This window comes from Haliaeetus leucocephalus, unplaced genomic scaffold, assembly GCF_000737465.1.
Source record: "Haliaeetus leucocephalus isolate CR32 unplaced genomic scaffold, Haliaeetus_leucocephalus-4.0 Scaffold678, whole genome shotgun sequence".
NCBI classification, from domain to species: Eukaryota; Metazoa; Chordata; class Aves; order Accipitriformes; family Accipitridae; genus Haliaeetus; species Haliaeetus leucocephalus.
This window is the reverse complement of record NW_010973114.1, coordinates 4,496,963-4,518,074: the sequence shown is the minus strand read 5'-3', so window position 1 is coordinate 4,518,074 and position 21,112 is coordinate 4,496,963. Positions and strand designations below refer to the sequence as shown.

General features: G+C 43.5%; 2 protein-coding genes across 2 annotated transcripts; one reads left to right on the top strand and one right to left on the bottom strand.

Moving 5' to 3' along the window:
• Window positions 1-6: 6 nt before the first annotated feature.
• Window positions 7-7,986, top strand: CNIH1 (cornichon family AMPA receptor auxiliary protein 1). Its single transcript, XM_010579790.1, has 5 exons — window positions 7-110; window positions 1,769-1,837; window positions 5,118-5,230; window positions 6,190-6,333; window positions 7,083-7,986. Exons 1-5 carry the CDS (start codon window positions 30-32, stop codon window positions 7,108-7,110), a joined length of 435 nt encoding a protein of 144 aa, XP_010578092.1. The 5' UTR covers window positions 7-29; the 3' UTR covers window positions 7,111-7,986.
• Window positions 7,987-13,246: 5,260 nt separating this feature from the next.
• CDKN3 (cyclin-dependent kinase inhibitor 3) lies at window positions 13,247-20,201 on the bottom strand. The gene is made up of 8 exons (XM_010579865.1): window positions 20,190-20,201; window positions 19,992-20,137; window positions 19,391-19,446; window positions 17,808-17,852; window positions 16,568-16,790; window positions 15,636-15,667; window positions 14,648-14,751; window positions 13,247-13,333 (listed from the first exon to the last, which is right to left on the bottom strand). The coding sequence occupies exons 1-8, from the start codon at window positions 20,199-20,201 to the stop codon at window positions 13,247-13,249; spliced, it is 705 nt and encodes a 234-aa protein (XP_010578167.1).
• Window positions 20,202-21,112: the final 911 nt, after the last annotated feature.

Sequence of the window (21,112 nt, the reverse complement as noted above, 5' to 3'; positions counted from 1 at the left end):
CCGCTCCCGGCCCGCCCGGCCCCGCCACCATGGCCTTCACGTTCGCCGCCTTCTGTTACATGTTGGCGTTGCTGCTCACCGCCGCCCTCATCTTCTTCGCCATCTGGCATGTGAGTCCGGCGGGGAGGGCGGGTTTCTGAGGGAAAGGGTGTCCCGCGTCCCCCCCCCTTCCCGCCGCCCGGGCTGAGGGGACGGCCCCCCCTCCTCCCCCTCTCCGGTGAGGCCCTTTCCCGCCGTCGCTCCTGAGGCAGGAGGAGGCCCTGAGGGCTCTCCCGGGGAGACCGGGCCGGTGTCCGTCAGTCAGTCAGAAGGGAGGCCCTCCGTGTCCGCTCCTGTCGGCGGGACGTGTTTTCCCGCTCTTTGTGTCGGTACCGGGAGGCTTTCAGAGAGCGACCGCCGCCATCGAGGCGCGGCCGTCCCGGGGGAAAGGAAGGGAACCCGAGGGGAGAACGGGGAGGGGGAAGAGGCACAGGCGAGGCCGAAGGCGAAACCCGGCCGGGGCCGGGCTGGCCTGGCCCGGCCAAAGCCGGTTGCGGAGAGAGGGGGGCGGGGGGGTAATGGCGGGGGTCTCCCCTCAGAAACCCCCAAAGGGTTCGCTCCCAGGGCTGCGGGCTGCCGGCAGTCTGGTGCCCGCCTTCGTCCTTATCGCGAAGAGGTGGAAATCTGGCAGCGCTTGGCTGTGAATAAAACAGATTTTTTTGTTTTTTAAGTGCTGGTGTAAGAGACATCCGTTTCGTTAAATGGTATTTTAAAGGAGAGCAGCCTTTTTAAAACAGCGCTTGAAAACGTTTTAGTCTGAAGTCAGTTTGGCTGCTTATTTGACAGAAATAACAAGTTAACCGTTGCATTCTTTTGGTGCTTTGTATTGAGACTTCATTTTTGAGATTTTTGTTTTTAAATTACTATTGGTTTTTGGAGAGTTTTCTGTCTTGAGGCTGGCACAGGGAGAGCTAGCCACATAGGAACCTGCCCTGGATCAGCTGTGAGGCTTGGCTCTGGGAGAGGACTCGAGGAGGATTTCGTTCCTGTGCTCTTTCAAGCTTCCTAGTTATCCTTAACAAAAACTGGTCTGTTGTGATGTAGGCCCTGTCCTCTAAGCATAGTGGGGCTTACATGAATATAAATGAATTTCATGCTGGTAAGAACTTGGGCTGTCTTGAGACTTTTTTTTAATGTTTGGCATGATCTTTGTTCTGTAGAGGTGGCTTTTGTTGTATTTTGTGCTGCATCTTTGTCTAATTTTCATGGCATGAAAGCTCAAGTATACATAGGTTGGTTTTTTTATGGATGCACCTTTTGGACATCTATGCAGGGTCAGCATTTACTTTGAGAGTAACAAGGCAAAACATCTGGCTGCTTTTAAGATTGCTATTGCTCTTTCTTCATTAACCAACCCTGTGTAGGGTTCCTGCTGGCAACCAAAACTCACTCACGATGGGGGTCTGCGCACAGCGAGCGGGGTTCAAAACTGCTGAAAGGGGTGTTGGAAATTTGTTGCCAGTGGGGAGTTAGAAAGGTAGAGTGTGGACAGAGGTCTTTGGATGCCTGAAATATCTTCTGCTTTCTTGTTTGTATAACCTGTTTCAAATGTGTCTTAACCTGTGGGCTTATTGTGGGGTTATTAGAATTTACTCAGGAGAAATTATGGTCCCGAATAGGATGGCAACACTTGAATGTTATGGCTCTGTGCCAAAATGTTACTTTTCTTGGATAAAACACATTGTTGCTCCTGGACTGAAGAATCATGACTGTTTCATTTTTTTTCTAGATTATAGCATTTGATGAGTTGAAGACCGATTACAAGAATCCCATAGACCAGTGTAATACACTCAATCCTGTAAGTAGCATGCTGAACAATTTTTTAAATAAATCTGTGTAAAGTACTTATTTTTGGTGCTATCTTGATATACTCAAACTAGGCAATAGAATTGCATCTGGGTTGACAAAACCTAGCTGTTCGATAGAAGTTCTAGGGAAGATTCTTTATCTATCTGATTCTTTACTTTGAAGTTGAATATTCTGACTGTTATTAATCTGCTGGTGATCTTGTCAGCTGTCATACTAACATTCTTTCAATCTGCTTTCTACGTTTTCGGCACAAAGACAGTTGAAAAGGTCAAAAAGATTAAAAGAGTCAAAATTGCATTAAAGGTGTGTACTGCTTTTCAGTTTAATGTTTTTAATGCCACTTCCCTTTCATTTTGTAAGGAACATTTGTAATACTATTAAGCTGTTTTGTTTAGTGTGCCTGTTCATCTGCTCGTTATTTGTTTGTTGGGGTTTACAACAACTTCATGGATTTCCATATTTTGTGCAAAACAATTTTGCTTGCTTACCCAGTGAAGTGGGGAAAACTGTTACATGCCTGTTATATATGTCCTATTGATTAGCTGAAGTAACTTCAGATAGAAATAAATAGTACTTTTCAAGCAAGACTTATTGAACTCTGAGATTATAGGAGACTAGTTGTTTTTTAAGCATTGACCCAGTAAATTCTGATCTTGTTTGAGGATTTAGGTGGACATAATGTGGTAGGCGCTATATTCACTTCTTTGTTTTATGTTCCAGGATCAGGGGTGTATCTTGGTGGCCTCTCTTGGATGCAACTCTGGCACTCCTTGGTTTATGAAAAGAATTTGAGGCAAACTATTTGCTTGCATCTTTAACAGGCCAATAATGAAAGGAATGCTTGTTAAAGAGCATATAGTTTGATGCAGCAGGAGTTTTGTAAATTTCTCATGGTTTTTACTTTGGCTTGGTGTGCCCAGGCTGAGGTACAATGCAGGGGCAGCACAGCAGCGTGGCCTGGACTGTGACTTCATTGTGTTTTGAAGAGTTAAGTAAATTATGCAAATGAAAAATGAATTTACAGTAGCTGGGGCACGGGGAATGCATGTTAGACATATGGCACATAAATTGACAGCGGGCATTATAGCATGAGAATGGCTGGGGAGGAGAAGGAGAAGAGGTGATAGGCAGAGGATTGCATCTCAGAGGGTGAGGTTTGCTGCTCGGATAGCTGTGCATCTAACAGTTTCCCTTGCTTGGTCTGTTCTACAGTCATTTCTGCTACAGTATGGGGGAAGGCAAATTCTCATTACATTTATGCATTATGATCTTATCGCAACCTTTGAAGTATTATAATGCGCATGTTTAACGCAAATATTAACCTTTGGTTAACCCACATGCATGTAGTGTTTATTTATATGATACTCTCTGGATTGAAGATATTAAATAACGTAATATTTGCTGTTCTGGTGAAAGCAGATTAAGCACTAAAAGTGAAGTTAAGATCCAGACTCTTGAGGGGATCTGGTAAATGTTGTTGGACAAACACACTGAAGTGTTGTTTTCCTGTACAAAGAATCAAAAATCCTGGTAGGAGTTGAGACACCTCAGTAGAAAGATTAGCCCAAAATAGTAACTGCTTAGTATACTGTTGATGCCTTCTCTTCCCTGCTCCTATTATAGTCATCTCTTCTCAGCAGCGAGATGTCTTCCTCCCTCGCTTCTGTGATAAATATCATGGTAGAATATGATGTAGTTCATTTTCCTTTAGTCAGCCAGGGAGGATAAAGTGTGGTAGATTTGAAAAGGACAGGTATTCTGGTGTGGGAGTAGGGTATAATAAAGAAGATAAAGAAAAATATGGTTTGAGATGTGTAGTTAAATAAACTACAAATTTTCAGACCTGGTAAATCTGTCTCAGCAGGCTGCCAAGGTATCGTGTTTGGATAGGGGGGTTGTTGTTTGACTATAAATAATTGCCAAGTTGTAAATGGTAAGTATACAAAGAAGGATCTGGACGAAATATTTACTTGAAACATTTCATGTATGACAGCTTATTTTTGTTGATGTTGATGCAAGTTTGCTTTGTTTGATATTCTTCATTTAGAGAAGCAGAATGTTGTAGCAAAGTAGGTGGTGAGAATGTCTGTTTGTTGGTAGTTTTTAGGTTTCTAGGAAGATATTTTGGGGGTTTAAAAGCAGCATCTGCTTAGAGAGAATGGAAAAAAATTATAGAACACTGAAGCTTCAATGTAGTCATCCTATGCAACATTAGTCATATTACGCAAAAAGAGGGGCAGAGTGGTGTGTATGTGTGTATGCGTGGACACACATATAGACAATAAAAATCTTTAGGTAGAAATGGAGTATTTTTCCTGAGGAGATGTTTCAGTGGTCCTGAGCTGAGAAGTTGGAAACTTACAGATTTGCTTCTTTATGCATTGAGTGATAAAGGAGTAAATGGCATCACTTTGGGGTGACTTGGTTTGGAAAACTTTACTCTTGTGGTGGGTGTGAGATTATGCTGGCTCTTTGCATGCATTTAATCTATGTATCTCTCCATATTACTCCTATTAATAACACTAATAACACCTGGCATTTCACGCTTTCTGTGATTTCGTAGTAAACTGATAATTAGCTCTGTGGGCTTCTGCTGGAAAGCATGATGCTATAAAGCATGCCTATTAGGTACTTGTGAAGGAACACGAAGCTGGCAAATACGCCCTAAACCGTACGTGCATAGCTGCGGTCGCGCCCTCCTGCGCTGCAGACGGCACAGCGCTCATCTGTGCAGACCGTTGTGCCTAACAACGTTACCGCTGATTTGGTTCTATAAAGCTCTGCCTAGGATTTTACATTTTGGCAATAGTTTGTATTTGAAAAATTATGTACGTGTGAATACCAAAACAAAGCTGTAAAATAGGAAAACACAAAACATCTTTTTGCCTATAAACTGTTATATGGAGCATGTTTCCTACTGATATTTCTCTTTTGCATGAGCAGAAATATCTTGATGATCTCTTCTGTTGTGAAGGTCACGTGTAAAGCGTGGAATCTGTTAACAGTGCACTTAATTTAATAGAAGCAATAAAAACCTATTTATCTAAGCATTTAATTTTGTAAATTTTTCTTCTTTGTTCATGAATATCATGTGAAAACAGCAAGGCACGTACTGCTGGTTGCTGTTTTCACTTTCTGCAGTCTTGTTCTTGTTAGTGTTGCTTTTAAATAATATTTTTTTAAACAATAGCTTACCTCCAAAATAGATTAAACGCCACACATTTTGCTTTGAGTAATCAAAACTTCTAACTCATGTTTTTCTTTTCCAGCTTGTACTTCCAGAGTACCTCATCCATGCATTCTTCTGTGTTATGTTTCTCTGTGCAGCAGAGTGGCTTACACTGGGTCTCAATATGCCTTTGTTGGCTTATCATATTTGGAGGTAATATTGATGAGTCTGGTATCTCTGTAGTTGCGTTAATTGTTACTCATTCTCCTGTTGCAGTGCTTCCTGTTAAGTGTTCTGTGTCTTTGGCAAATAAAGATGCTTTCCAATATGACATCGAGAAAGTTTACGTCGTGACTATAAAATAAGAGCCATCCCTTTGCTTTCTCTGCCATTTTTATTTGTTATTCTCTTGTGCTGTGCAAGAATCGAGTTGTGTTGTGTGTGCGTTCAAGGTAGCTGATGTGTCAAAGGTGTGCTAATACTGCGGGTTGCCACTAGAAGCGGCAGTTCCGCTTTCCTCTGAGCACTAAGACATGGGCACCGCCTCTCCTTGTGCTGGTATTAGTCCTGTGCGGGGAGCTGCAGGAGGGAGCTGGTCTGGTTGAAACGTAACCCAGCAAAACAGCTTTCACTGCGTGGCTGTATCTGTGCTAGTCCTGGCGCGAGGAGGAATCAGAGGGGTGGAGGTAGGACTGTTTCTTTTGCTAGCAGCCTGTGTTAAACTACAATTCCAGGATCATTTTGTGTTGACCCGTATGAGTATTCCTTCAGCATGGTAGCCAGCATGCGTTTTATTGATGAGTAGAGGATGTAGGTTTTACATAGGCTTATACGCTCATCTCTTCTCCAGCTTTTCCAACCCTTTCATAAGGAATCCCATTTTTCATTTATTTATAAACTTGTCCTATTTCCTTTTGGCGTACCAGAGGTCAGCATGGTTTAAGGCTGAGGTGAGCTGTCGCGGCACCATCTGTGAAAGCTCTTCCGTAGGCACGTTTAGTTTGGAGCTTCGTATGGCTCTTGCAGTTCGTCATCTCCTACACGGAGCTGATGGACTTTGCTGTCAGGGGTGCGATTCCTTGTCTCGGTTCTGGTATTACTTGGCGGGTGGGGGGCAGGAACCAATGTTTTCCATCGCTGTCACCACAAAACTAACTGTGCATCACTTTCAGGTACATGAGTAGACCTGTGATGAGTGGCCCTGGTCTGTATGATCCTACAACCATCATGAATGCAGATATTTTAGCCTATTGCCAGAAAGAGGGATGGTGCAAATTAGCATTCTACCTTCTATCATTTTTTTACTACCTATATGGGTAAGTTTTTTCCTCTGTCTTCCATCTAATTTTCAGTCTGGAATTTTGGCTCAGCACACAAGAGAAGTTTTGTACATAGGAAAACATATATAGTGCCAACTTTCCTGAAAAAGAATCCACAGCTACCATTTATTCTGTCTTAAAATGCAAGCCTTAATTTGGTTGGAATTACTATTTTGAATCTGTATACCATGACTGGAGACTTCAAAGCTCCGGGCTTTTCTTCTTTTAAGCATAATATAATAACCCCTCAAGTATTTTCGTTAAGAAGCTGGAACAGTTATATTCTTAGAGTAAGTAAATATGTATTTTGATGTAAATGTAATTTCTTTGTTGAAGTCAAAGGTAGAAGAGTCATTCTGAGAGTGAAAAGGGTTGGGAGGCACAAAAGCCAGTGCCACTGCCTGGTTCCTTCTCTCAATTCTTCCTTCAGGCCAAAAGCCACCTCGCAGCTCGGTGTTCACATCTGCTCCGGGTGGTGTGATACGGGAAGCGGTGCGCAGTCCTCCTTCCTCTCAGCACATTTATACAGGGCTCCCTATTACAATGTCACTCGATTTAGTGGCAACTGGTGTTGTATCAGTTCATGTCTTGCTTTCTAATGCCCTTCTGATGTGTTTTGTTTAAAATCTTCGGTCACAATCCACGTACCTCATACAGCTTTGTTCCTTAGAATACATGACTGTATAATGCAATGTCTAATGCTAATCAAAATGGTGCATCTTAAATGTTTTTATTTTATTTTCCAGCATGATTTATGTTCTGGTGAGCTCTTAAGAAGACATTCAGCAAGCTTTGTTCCAGTTAAGTGCATGCAAAAGCCACAAACATGGATTCTTTACAAGGAGATCCTCTTACCAAGATTAATTATGGAATCTGATGATCGCATTTGCGTTAGAAAACAATGACTCCCCTATTTTTAAAATATTTCCACATTTTATACTTGTGGAAAGACTGTTTTCTTATATTTTACTGGGACAGTGAAATTAAAGAATCACATGTAAATTAATATAAAGATTACTGGGTTTTGAAAAGTGTTGACTTTGCACTCCACAAGGAACAGCCATAATCTTCAAGTAGGTATTTGTTGCTGACTAGCCTTAGTACACTAGGGATTTTCTTTAGGCTGGGCTTCGTAGTGGCTCATTTGGACTTGCGTATCCCACTCTAACTGTAAATCAGCTCTAGCTGCCGAGTGCTTGGGAAGGACTGGAAGTGCTGTGTGTTTCACCTGTAGGTGATGTTGGTCTTAAGAGATGACTTCATGGACACAATTGCAAAAATTGGAATTCTATTTTGTTGTATTTTATTTTTTTTCTATCTAGTTAATCTTTCCCTGTATATGCATGTTTCAGAGACTTCTGTATTTTTACTGAACGTTAGCCTTGCTTTAATCTCAAGCATATGTCATTGTGATAGGAGAAGTTGAATTGTCCATGAAGGATTGAATTTAAATGATGATTTTTTTTTTGTCTGTGCTGTTTTATTAACAAATGGACAAACCTACAACGTTTATCAAGTCCAATGATGAAAATACTCTTGAGTTTAAGAGTAATACTACAGACCTTTTCAAAGCAGAAAGTGAGATTGTGAAACTGCCCTGCTGTTCCTTAGTGCAATAAATAATAAAAAAAAAAGTCAAATTCAGAAACACTTATTTTTACCTGGTGCCTTGTTTTGTTTTTAAATTGAACAGATACTTGCTGTATTCATCTGTTTGTTTTATGATGGATAATTGCATTACCTTTTAAAAATAGAACACTGAATCAAGTTACGTCTGGAAAATGGAAGCTCCGATTTCCTGCTTGCTTTCTTTCTCATGGGTCTGCAGATGAATAGTAGGCGGGGCAGGGGGAAGATGTTTCAGCTAAACTGATAATATTGCATTGTAAATTGTGACTGTGAACAGCTGCTTAATTTAGGAGTAATAATTAGGGATCTTTTTCATTTACCTGTGCTGGAGAACAATGAATAGTTTCTGAGTTCTAGAAAAACATTTTCATATAAACTGTTTATTTGTTCACTTTGGGTCTCTCGGATGTTAGATGCAATAAAAGTCATATGAATGGCTGCACTGGGTTTGACCAGAAATCCAGATACCGATGTGTTGGACAGCGGCAACGATTGAGCAAAAAGAATATGAAACAGGGCAGGTATTGAATATCTCTGCCTGAATAGTGGAAGAATGTGTTTGGAAACCTACCTGTTACAGATTTCCTGAGCTAGAGGTTTGGCATCTTAAACAGCCCTTGAATAGCTTTTCTTCCATTAATTCAGTTGCTTTTTGAGCACGTTTATAGCCTAGTATGGAAGATACCCTGAGACAGTGAGTTCTGCAATGGAATTGCTCAGCATGTAAAAAATACTTGTTTAAAAGCTCTGCTGGACTTCATTTGGTGCCCCTAAGCTCTTATTTTTTGAGGCATATTGCAAATTTCCCCCTTTCCAACTTATTTATGCTGGACATGATTGACTAGACTTTCATCATGTCATCTTTCAAAGTGGAGAAGTCTTAATCTCTTCTTGCTGGAAGTCCTTCCATGGCTTTGTGATTATCCTTTCTCCTCTGCAAATTTTCCTTTTCTAAGCTGTTGTCATCGCACGAGCTTTGGGTGCCCAGGGGATTTAGAGTGGCAGTTTCCTGCTCTCTGCTTCTGAATTCCTCTCTACTTTTTTTTTTGATGTACTGGGGATATGAGAATTCAGGCTGTGATAACTTCGAATTCTCTTTGCTAAGTAATGATACCTGACAGCTTATTACTATGCATATAAAATTGTTTTTCTCACTTGTGTTTCTTCTTTGCATTTATTGACACTTAATTTCACATGCTGTCGTTGCTCAAGCATTCAGCATTATAAGTTTTGTTGTTTTTTTTTTTTTTCCCGACTGTCCCAAACCATTTGCAGCAGTTGCAGGCATTCTCTCACAGCCTGTGTCTTCTGTGCAAAGGCCCGGGTTCCAGCCCGCGCACCTCTGGAGCTCTGCGAGGAGCTCCTCCTCACCAAAAACTCGTTATTCCTATTCTGTAATCCCTTTTGATCAGTTGTTAGTTGACAAGAGGATTTTCTTCCTTATGCAATCATAATGTTGAGCTTTTATCAGAATTTCTGAAAGGCTTTTTGGAAACGCAGGAATATTGTTCCTGTTGGATCGTTTTTGTTTTCCTGCTGCTCAGTGCCTTCACAGACTGCTCTAAGATATGACTAAAGCCTGTGCAAGAAAAACTAATTAACCCTTTCATATGTTTGTGTATTTATTAATCTGTTATGGAAATGAGACTTACTGGCTCATAGCCCCTAGCTCTCCTTGTCCTTCTAAACAAATTTCTCATTCCCTTGGTACTTGGGCTGATTTAAGCCAAGTTACACAGCAGAATAAACAATGCAGGATTTACTGAGTTCAACTGAAAAAAACCTTCCAAAAACCCCTTCTGAAAACCCCCTCCAGCTGTGGAGCAGCTTTAGCCAGGAATATTTAGCAAAATGTTTGCAACATTTGCACTGTCTGGTGGATGACTGGCTTTACGCATCTAAGGTGAAAGTGCACGTGAGTATTCCTGATCAGAGGAATTCAGAGGGGACAACAGTGCAGTAGCTTGCCAGTGCAGTTCTACTGGTGAACTTGAATTCACCGCTAACCCCAAGAGCAAAATGCTTATTTGGAGTCTGTCCTGCCCGCTGCGGTTAAATACATGAGCACTGAAGAATTTAAGTAATCTCATTTCAAAGGTCTTTAAACTGTCAAAACATTGCAGAGAAAGGTCGGAAGTGCAAGTTAGAAGTTAAAAAGTCCTATGGGAACCCAGCGTGTTGGAAGTGTGATGCCTGCCCAGCCGAGTCCTTCAGAAAATGCTGTTTAGAAGCTGGTTTCAGCATTTTTATTTTTAAAAAAGGTTATTGTCTACCAGCATCAACCTAGCTGCTGGGTGGTGTGAACGTTCTCACCTGTACCCAGCGATGTGAGCCCCACGTCTGAGTTTTACGGGAACAGTCCATGTGAAAGCAACTGATGCACGTGAAGAAGCATGCACAATGCCTAGCTAGAGTCATTTTGTATTCAAAATGTGGACCTGATAGTAATTGAGTTTTGGAGTTCCAGGAGGCAAAAGATGGAGAAAATACAGAACATTTCTTTCTCCCCATCAGAAAGTTTCCTGCTAAGTCATCTTAAAAAGGTGTCTGACATATATTTAATAAATGAATACCTCCAGTTGCAAGATTCAGCACTGAAGAAGGGACAGACAGAAACTTTTGTTTCTCTGATTTCTGTTTGAGTGTTGGGGAGTAGTGTCAGGGACAGAACAATACATGTTTTTAGCAAAGTAGTCTCTGTAAGTGACTCCATGCTGTGGGAAATGTTGCCTTCCGTAGGAGGGGAAAAGAGAAAGGTAGTAAGAGCTAATTAAATATAATCAGTAGTGTATTGGCTTTATGTAGCAAGGTTTTGGTAGCAGGGGGCTTACAGGGTTGGCTTCTGTGAGAAGCTGCTGGAAGCTTCCTGTGTCCGACAGAGCCAATACCAGCCGGCTCCAAGTTGGACCCGCTGCCAGCCAAGGCTGAGCCCATCAGCAATAGTGGTAGCGCCTCTGTGATAACATATTTAAGAAGGAAAAAAAGTTGCTGGGACACAGAAATGGCAGCCAGAGAGAGGAGTGAGAACATGCAAGAGAAACAGCCCTGCAGACCCTCAGGTCAGTGCAGAAGGAGAGGGAGGAGGTGCTCCAGGCACCGCAGCAGGGATTCCCCTGCAGCCCATGGGGAAGACCATGGTGAGGCAGGCTGTCCCCCTGCAGCCCAGGGAGGTCCACGGTGGAGCAGATCTCCACCTACAGCCTGGGGAGGACCCCAGGCCAGAGCAGGGGGATGCCCAAAGGAGGCTGTGACCCCGTGGGAAGCCCGCGCTGGAGCAGGCTCCTGGCAGGACCTGCAGACCCATGGAGAGAGGAGCCCACGCTGGAGCAGGTTTTCTGTCAGGACTTGTGATCCTGTGGGGGACCCACACTAGAGCAGTCTGTGACTGAAGGACTGCAGCCTGTGGAAGGGACCCACGCTGAAGCAGTTCGTGAAGAAGGACCCACGTTAGAGAAGTTCGTGGAGGACTGTCTGCCATGGGAGGGACCCCACGCTGGAGCAGGGAAAGTGTGATGAGTCCTGCCCCTGAGGAGGATGAAGCAGCAGAAATAACATGTGATGAACTGACCATAACCCCCATTGCCCATCCCCCTGCACCACTTGGGGGGGATAGGTAGAGAATCCGGGAGTGAAGTTGTGCCTGGGAACAAGGGAGGGGTGGAGGGAAGGTGTTCTGAGATGTGGTTTTATTTCTCATTCCCTTACTCTGGTTGATTGGCAATAAATTAAGTTAATTTTCCCCAAGTTGAGTCTGTTTTGCCCATGACGGTAATTGGTGAGTAATCTCTCCTGTCCTTATCTCGACCCACAAGCCCTTTGTTATATTTTTTCTCTCCCCTGTTCAGTTGAGGAGGGGGAAGTAATAGAACAACTTTGGTGGGCATCTGGCATTCAGCCAGGGTCAACCCGCCACAAGTAGAAATCACTTTTAAACCTGTTGAAGTGTCTTGAGTTGTCTAACAGCAAAAGGCACGGTGTGGGTGATGGGGACTTTCTTCCCAGAGCCAAAGTATACCTCGCAGGGCCTCAGAAGGTACCTGGGCACTGAGGTGGATGATCATCACTTCCTCAGACTGGGACAGAACTAGTTTAAATGTTGTCTTCAGGATTCTCTTCATCTTCTCTGGTCTTTATGGGTGGACATAGCTAAACAGGAGGGATGTGGACTGTTAGAGGCATGTTGCTGTGAGATTCTCTCCAGCCCACAGCTGATGATTGTTTATTTACTCTCTCTAGCATTAGCACGCGGAAGTACTGTGCCAGAATCTCACCCACACAGCTATAGCACTATGTCTCTTCCCACCATATTCATATAACCCTCCCCAGCTTGTTTTGTCACAGATCTTCAGTATAAAACCTCCTTCTGTTGGAACAAGGGGTCTTGTTTCTAAATATCACTGAACACATGAAGTAGAACTGTGACATTTTAGAATGAGTTCTTACTAGCTCATAAGGGGGGAGCGCTCCAGCAGGAAAATTTTCATGCTTGACTTTCCTTTGATTTAAAGCTAGAGCTGAGGGTTTTTTTTTTAAACAGCTCCAGTGATGTATTTTTATCTAGCTACATTATCCCAGCATGACTCTCTTACAAAGGCCAGTAGAGAAGGAGTTACCCTTCACCTCTCCCCACTTTTCTTCCCCTACACCCCGGAGCAGAAGCCAGCCTATCGGCACTGGAAGTCTGCACTTAGCTGTGAGGAGTTACAGGCTATTCTGTTTCCTCGCAGATCCTGCCTTCATGTCCAATTGCTTGTCCCAATCCTCACACTACATAGAACAGAGACAAAAATCAAAATTATATTCAGTCACTGCATTGACAGCCTGGCCTCCCTTCCACTTGGGAAGTTCACTGAAGCAGCCCAGAGAATGTCAACATGAAAATATCAGCATGCCAGTTCAATGGCAGCAGACATGTATGTTGTCGGTACCAAGTGATGTTAAACATGAGGTAAACATTGTGTAAGAGTCACTATTATATTGAAACCAAGCTCATTAGGCATGCAGGCCACCAGCAGAACAGTAATGAACACAAATACACTTCCATGTATTTTTAAGGCAGAGAGTATTAAAGACTGCCAAACAGACAAAGATGCTGCATGTCCTGTGGAATTTCCTTCCCCCACCTCAACACACTTGACACATGGATTTGGAAGCAAGCAGCTGTGTCACATTGGCAGCAGCGATGAGAAACTAAAGGTCAGGAGTGAGGCGTCTTGTCCAGGTGTCTGCCACAGCCATGTAGACACAAAGGTACACCACACCAGTACTAATTCAGTATTAATTACCGTGATACCGATCTTAACACTGTATCCTTTGTTGCCAGATGTGCAGCTAGGTTCTCTCGAAAGTCATGGAGGTAATTGTATTGCTGAAAAAGCATAACCAGATTTGTAGTGAGTGCTCTATACTTTCAGAAAAGGCACTGCCTATCTTAAAAAGCTGTTTGATACCCCAGGATAAAAACTGCACCTTCTAGCCCGTTTATTTGTTCTTCTTGTGCTTACTCCAAATCCTCTGGAATTTTTCACCATCGGACACAGATTACGTGGATCCTGGCTTGGCTCCTGTGGTTCCTTATAAAGGGCACATGTGAGCTCAAGGGAATGCAAAACATGGTCCTTATAGGAGAGAGTTTCATGTCAGAATTCAAAGCTGCTTTATTTGGGTTACCAAGAGTTATTACTCTCTCCATAATGAGTCCATGATGCAGAATGCAGCCTTTAGCTAGTATGATGATGTACAACAGTTTGTGGTAAGCTCTTAGGTCAACTCATACATCATGTGGAATATTAAGAAGCAAGTGTTCAACATGAGATAAAAGTGTTGGTCAGCAGAGGCTAAAGGACAGATCATCCCCCCCAGGTGGCTGTGAGGGCTTCCAGTTGTAACATTTGCTCATATCCTTCCCTGCCTCTTCAACCAGGGATGCAAGCTGCTCCCCACCTGCCCCTTTGGTTTGAGGAAAATTGATTTTCAACAAGTAGTTTAAACAAGATTTGCCTTCCAGAGAGGCTTAGAGCTAACAAAGAGACAGTCTTTAGGCAACTTTCTCCTCAGAAACTAGTCTTGTAAACTTTTAAAATGTCAGCTCCTCTTTCCTGTACATAGAACTATTTTAAGACCATAACATCTTGGACTTCTATCAACAAAAATATGTACACAGAGTAGCTAAAAATCCCACCGAAAGAAGAAAAACCCTATTCTGCTTGGCAACTTAGGCCTCCCTCCACGTAGGTTTTAACACTAGTGCTAGGGATACTTCTTAAAAGGCAACTGCCAGTGTATCGATGTGATAGCTACAGAAGATGAACATGGCTAGCTTGGTTACAAAGACGGAACAAAACCAAGGCAGGAAAATCAAGCAATGTCCAAGTTGCAAGGAGCATGTGAGCAACAGAAAAAAAAGGACAATAGCTTAGTGAGTGGTGAGCAGGGATAAGGAGGAGAAAGCAACACTAGTGATGGTGGAGAGCAGGCAGGGAGAACAGCTGTTGAAGGCAGAACAAGACAGATTCAGCATGCAAGCAGAAATCTAGAAGCGGCTCAAACCCAAGAGAGCAGCAGGGGCACCAACTGTGGAGCTTCTCAGAAAGACACAGGGATCCCTTTGTGAAACAGGGAGGACTGTCCCTGCTCTCTACCCTTGTTTTGACACGTGCATTACCTGTTGTAGCCTTATTACCTTGATGGTCTGTATCGCCCCAGATCCTCTCAAGTTTCTGAGCCTGTCTATTACTTGCTGAGGTGCCAGCGTGTCCGAAAGCTGAAGCAGGAGACATGCAGCTACTGTAAGGGAAAAGTATAAACGTATATATGCTACACAGTACCACTTTTGCACAGTAATAGGTTTGCTCCATGAAAACCACTCTAGCAAAACTCAACCTTGTCATATCAGGGTCACAGGTCTGTTGGATCTTTTGCTGAATACTATTTGTTGGCACTGGCCCCATCTGCCTGCTGCTCCTGCCCAAGCCTGCAGGCTTTGGAAACAGGCAAAAACCTGCCCACTTTTCCCCACCCTGCCTTTCTAGCAGCGTTCAGGAGGCAAATTCTAAAGTCTTTCCACGAAGAAGTCCCAGTACACCCAGTTAATTCCCCTTTGTGTCTTCTGACCACATTTGCTTTTTTGGCAATGCCACCACCCCTTCCTTCTGGGGCACACACAGTAACTAATGCCCCTGAAAGCTTTAGGGGGGACATTGGGCTGAAGATGCAGAGGAATAGGTTCATCTCCTTTTCTTGAGGAGATGTTCAGGGAAGAGGGGAAAGTACAATCCCATCAGTCAGAGGAGACTAAAATCTGCAGTGAAAACAGAGATAGAGTCAGAAGGTAAGAGGGAACTTACTATCAGCCTCACTGAAAGACTGACCCTGCCTGACCCTCCATCCCCTCACCTACGCACTCAGGTCTATACCGTGACATACTTACTTCACTCATCACAAACAGTTTCTATACAGGCAGCTATGTTACTACCATTTGACAACACCATTCCCAAGAAACGGACGCAAATATATTTAACTAGCCTTCTACCTGTAGTGACAGTTTGCATTGTAACCACAGTTAAGCTTCAAGCAGAATTTGGCTCTTTTAGACAGTGCTGTCTCACGAAAACAGGTTTGTAGGATGGGTTAGTTAATCAGGCATTGAGAGGGAGAAGGCAACTGCTTACTGAGACATGAGCGTCCAAGGCCACCGTAACAGCTGAAAGAGAAGAGAACGTCTGAGTGTAACAAGCTGTAGTATGCTGCAACACCCAGAGCCCCCCTCAATACGTAAATATATGGACACAATTTCTTGCAAGAGGAGCAGCGGTACAAGAAAGTCAGAATAAGAATTTCTGTAGAAATACCTACAAGGCTATCCCCCATATATTCTTCAGACCTTCCTTAAGTAGTATCTTTCTAGAGAAACTGCAATTTTAAAGTTCCCCTTCGTTCATGGTTAATAGTCCCAAAGGCACTGGAGGACAGAAAACGGCATGAAGACTGACAATCTCAGTTTTCTTTAAATCCTACTCCAGATTCAGGCTGCTGTGACAGTTGTCACAGCAGGGTTCTGCATCAGCAGGAAGACAACAGTGGATGTCAGTGTGGGGAGCTGTCAGCAGGATCATTCAGGGAACACAGAACTTGGAAAGCTCTTCCCCTCTACCCTGAGCTCAGCTACAAGTGTCTGAAGAAATTACTTTAAACCAATCTCATGCAATTTAAGAGTGAATTTTGCACTGCTGGAACCCATTGAGCCCCTGATAAACAGCCCGGGGTGTGTTACCCTCTGACAACAGCTGCATTAGCTTACAACTCATATTGTATACCTGATATCCAACTAGGCTAGCAGCAAGGAGTCATATGGTGCCATTCAACACAGACTTTGAAGCGCTTGCTGGACAAAGCAAGGGGAAATGGGAGATTCAAATCTTACAAAGGACAAGTTAGGTCCAAAAGGGTGCCTGAGGAGAAACAAGCAGCTTTTCACAGCTTGAACTAACCCTAAAGAACACAATTGTCATTTGACAGGATTCTGTTTCAGCTCATCATATATCTAGAGAAGCTAGTATCTTTTACAGGAACATGGGGTGAAAGGGAAGCAACCAGAACCTACTGTATGATTGTTTTCCGGTTACTTTCCAGGCAGCTTCTGAGCTCTTCCAGAATTTTGCAGCACTTGGCAATGTCAGGAGCATCCCCGTCAAGAATAGGATAGTGGTGCACATAGATCCCATGCTGTTGGTAGGTGTCTATAAGGTTTGGTACTCGGTATTTTAAGAGCTCTCCTCTGGTACAAAGCACAAATATATCCTGGGTCCCATAGTTCTTTAGTTCTTCTGCCAACAGATTAAGACATTTGCAAATAAACAAAAGCCTATCAAGCTTAAGGATAAACAGATAAGCTACTTGGTACCGATTCTCTTGTTTAGTCTTTGAGGTTAAGACAATAGGAGGTAGCAATTTTGCTTTGAGCAGCATTTTCCTCTACTGAGTCTCTCCCACAGTTGCCCTCAGGTAAACCACGAGAGAAATTTTCTCAGTTCAGAGTGAGTCTCAAGACAAGCCTCACTAGAAAGCACATCAGCACTTAGAACAGCCTGTTAACTGCTGCCTGCTTAAGCATGATTCTGTCCCATCTCTGGCTGTGACTATGTCCAAATACCATGGGTTTTTGCTATTAGTCTCTGCTCTTCTAGCGTTTACAGACAAATACTCAGCACAAGTCTTTACATAATTTCATCTTTTCTATCCTAATCTCAGTTTTCTCTGGAAAGAGGAGATTACAAGTTTGTAATTTGTCTTGATCTTAGCTGCTTTGAAGATACCTTCTCCTGTACGTGACTTAGAAGACCTCATGGTTACTGTGAAAGTTATGCAGATGCCTGTATAGCTCCAGCCTGGAAATACACTGACTACTTATTCAGTATTTGAATACACAAGCCACAAAGAAAGCCGCACTGCACACTCGAAAGTGATATCTAGTACCCATAACACTGATTGTGCTAAGCTATTTGCTGCATCTTCAAGCACAGTATTACCAAAACTCAGAAAGACATTGCTGTCAGACATACTCCCAGCAAGATTTTGTAAAGAACTGCCCTGCATTCTAACATCATGGCATGCACATGGACAATTATAGCATCCATTGTAAAAGTATGAATAAAACACCACTATTTTAGATACCTGGCGTCTGGATCCTTATGCCCAGATTTGATAAACAGCAACTCCAGTAGTCTTCCAAGACAAAGTAAACCCCTAGCTTCTCAGTAATGTATGCTTTCAGTTTACCTGCACATTGTTCTTGCCCATTACATGAAAACAAGAGGCACTTATACACTGGCCAGAAGACTCACCTATATCTTTCTGAAGATTTCTTCTAACATCCTTAAACCTGCAACCTAGAAGAAATTATGAATAACAATTACCACTCCAGGTAAGTGACATTTATGGAATGGCTGCTACAGCTGATGAATAGAGCACAGACAACCTCCCCCCAAAACCAAAGCTAGCAACAAAGCCACACCCCAAATAAAACAGTTCTTATTTTTGCAAATAGATCACTAGCGCAGAAGACAGTTTAAACACCATTATCTGCTTAATACTGTAATGTAATAGGATTAAAAAAAATCTGCCCAAGGTTTTAAGCTGCTGTGCATTTTGCAGATGAAAAGTTTTGGATATTATAAATCAGGATACAGCTTAGAAAAAACCCACAAACCAAGAAAATCCAACAAATAAAAGGGCTGGATAGAGATCACTTAATACTTGTCTGGTTGATGAGTGGGAAAGGAAGTTCCCTCTTCTGTAATACTCAGCACAAATCACATTAAAAGTCCTCCTTACCATTCAATCTTCAGCATATCGCCACTTCCATTTTTTCCTCTTATCATGCTACCAAGGCATTTTTGCAGCCCCTACAGAATACTGCTCTGTGATATTCACAGCTATTGTTTGGTTTGTGAGATGTAATTGCTTAAAATATTTGCACTGTGTCCTCCCTCTGTCTCCCCTCCTTCACTCACAGCCCCATAGGCACACAATCTACACCTGCCCTGACAACAGTCAGGATTCTGCATATCCTGAAACACCTTTTGAAAGCATGACAGCAGAATCCTGCAGACCAAGAGCTGTATCGGCAGGGCTACCACTGGAGGGTAGCATCTGAAGACTAAACAGCTATTACAAGAACAGCTCAGGTAGCTAAAACCACAAAATGCAGCTATTTTTTTGCATACATATGTTAACTGGCGTTCGAGTGATAGTGGGATTTTCATCAGCACTGGCCATCATCCACTTCAAGATGCCTTAAATCCAAATATTATTCAACACTTGTTTTTTTAGTTCTTTAGTGTAGTATTAGTCCCAAGCTTGTATTTCTCAGAGTTGGCTAATGAAAATCAAGTAACTGTTTTAAATGAAGTAGGCAAAGTTCACCAGCAGTTCCATCTCTTTTGTGACCAAAGGAGATTCACCATGGCTGCAGTTTTGGTAGTTAAAAAGACAGAGAAAGCTTATATGTTTATTTTTATACCATGGCCATGGTAGTGCAACCCAGATGCTAAGGGAGAGCAGTACAGGACTGTCAGCACAGTGAGTGAGTATAATCTGAGCCCAATATATCTTATAAAGGAATTATTTGTTAAAGCAGTCTGGTTTCAGTTATGTTGTTGCTTGTTATAAATAGTAAGCCCGGCTAAAGAGCCAAATATTTTAACTGACAATGGAAGATGGCCACTGTTTTCTTACCACTATGCCATATGATCTTGCGTTAGGATATTCTCTACATTAGCTTTGGTATTTCCAAAACAATTATTCCAGTGGTAGATTACAAAACAAGCCACCCCACCCAGTAAATGGAACACAGAATTTTGGGGTACAAGATGTTACCTCTCTTCAGCTCCAAACATGCCTGTAAATTTCAGTGAACGCTTCTTACCTGGAAGGGAACATAATCCCAGGGACTCAGAAGAGTAGAAAGGAGACAAAGACAACCTACCAGGAAATAAAAAGTATAATTAAAAAATCAGAACAGAATATTTTGATTATTCAAATAGAGATAACTCACTGCTAGACATTCCTTTTCTGTGGGATTGTGAGAAGAGTTACCTGCCTATAATTCAGTTTTAAGAATAAACCTTAAGTATTCAAGTGTTATTGCTACAACATGAGGCAAGGGAATCACACGTTTGGTAGTGTACTTCATCACACGCCCCTGCCCAAGAGGGGGACGGAAAGCGTTGACAAATCCCCACCCGAGCACCGAGACGCTCGGGTTAGCACAACCAACAGTGACTAGGTAAAAGCTTTCAAAAGCAGACCTGGCCCCACATCCACTGACGGTTCACCAGCACCAACGTAATCCCTTTTCAGGGGCACCTGTCAGGCCCACCACAACCTCTGTCCTCGCTCTGGCAGGTCACCAGGGCTCCGGCACGGCTTCCCTTCAGGGCAAAAAAAAGTCCCGTTTCACAGGAGAGGGATTTAATGCAAACTCCCCTGTAGATTCTGAGGGAAAAGACGCCCGGGTCGCGTCTCACCAGGAGATGGGGAACGGCCTCGGGTCCTCCTCCTCGGCGGCTTCTTCGTCAGAGGAGTCGAAGTCACCCGCTTGCATCGCGGAGGGCTGCGGCGGGAGAAGAGCGAAGAACTCACCTGGGGGCCGGAGCCCGCCCTGCCCCCTCAGCTGAGGAGGTCCCGGTCCCGGTCCCGGTCCCGGTCCCGTCCCCGTCCCTCACCGGCTTCACCATGGCGCTGCTCCGCGACCGCCGACGGTTTGAACTGTACCCGCCCATCCGGGTCACCTCATTGGTCGAACCCTTCCCTTCTTTCGTCCAATGGGAAGCTGCCTCCCGCCGGATGCGTAAAAAGCCAAGCCGCTTTCCTTACGGCTTCACGAGAGGAGCATTCTGATTGGTGAGCAGCGAAGGAGAGGCGGGGTTTTTTAAAAAAAAAAAAAAAAAAGCCGGCGGCGGTGATCTTTGCGCTGATTGGCTGAGGCGGTGAGGCGGGAAGGGGCTGTGTCTCGAGCCCCGGGTGGCCGTTGGGGGTGGGGCGCTGTGAGGGCTCTGTCAGGGGCCGGGCGGCTGTGCCGGCAGCTACCCCTGCCCTTAATTCCTTTTTAGAGCCGGCTTCGCATTTCTGACTGAAAAAGGGATGGAAGTACGCTTTCACTGGCTTATTATACATTGCTTCCAAATTGCCCCAGCCCTTCCCATCTGGGATGCTGCTCCTGAGGTAAATGATGGAATGGTTTGGGTTGGAAGGGACCTGAAAGATCATCTAGTTCCAACCCCCCTACTGCAGGCAGGGACATCTTCAGCTAGACCAGGTTGCTCAAAGTTCCATCGAACCCGGCCTTGAACACTTCCAGGGATGGGGCATTGTCGCGAATAAGTGGTTTGGACTGCTTAAAGAATCACCGTCAAAGGTATTAGCAAAAGTGATTTAATAGGAGTTTGTAACGTGTAGAACTACGTTGTGAAGGAGCCAGGCACAAACAGTGATTTTTGGTGTCAGTGTGGAGGATAGCGTCATGGAGACTTTCAAAGATGTTGTTTGAAGTCAAAAGTATGGCTGTGTACAAATTCCTTAAGTGGTTTGAGTTTGGTGGGATTCCCGGTAGGGCCAGTGCAAGATCTCCAGGTGTGGAGATTTTAGA

What these genes read in the sequence shown, in the direction of transcription:
- CDKN3 (XM_010579865.1), bottom strand. An exon ending in GGGATTATGTTCCCTTCCAG is followed by an intron (nt 17,853 to 19,390) that starts GTAAGAAGCGTT and finishes AATTTCTTCTAG; the next exon opens with GTTGCAGGTTTAAGGATGTT. An exon ending in CCTTGGACGCTCATGTCTCA is followed by an intron (nt 14,752 to 15,635) that starts GTAAGCAGTTGC and finishes TTTCCCTTACAG; the next exon opens with TAGCTGCATGTCTCCTGCTT.
- CNIH1 (XM_010579790.1), top strand. Translation starts at nt 30, where the DNA reads ATGGCCTTCACGTTCGCCGCCTTCTGTTACATGTTGGCGTTGCTGCTC. An exon ending in TCTTCTTCGCCATCTGGCAT is followed by an intron (nt 111 to 1,768) that starts GTGAGTCCGGCG and finishes TTTTTTTTCTAG; the next exon opens with ATTATAGCATTTGATGAGTT. An exon ending in TTGGCTTATCATATTTGGAG is followed by an intron (nt 5,231 to 6,189) that starts GTAATATTGATG and finishes CATCACTTTCAG; the next exon opens with GTACATGAGTAGACCTGTGA.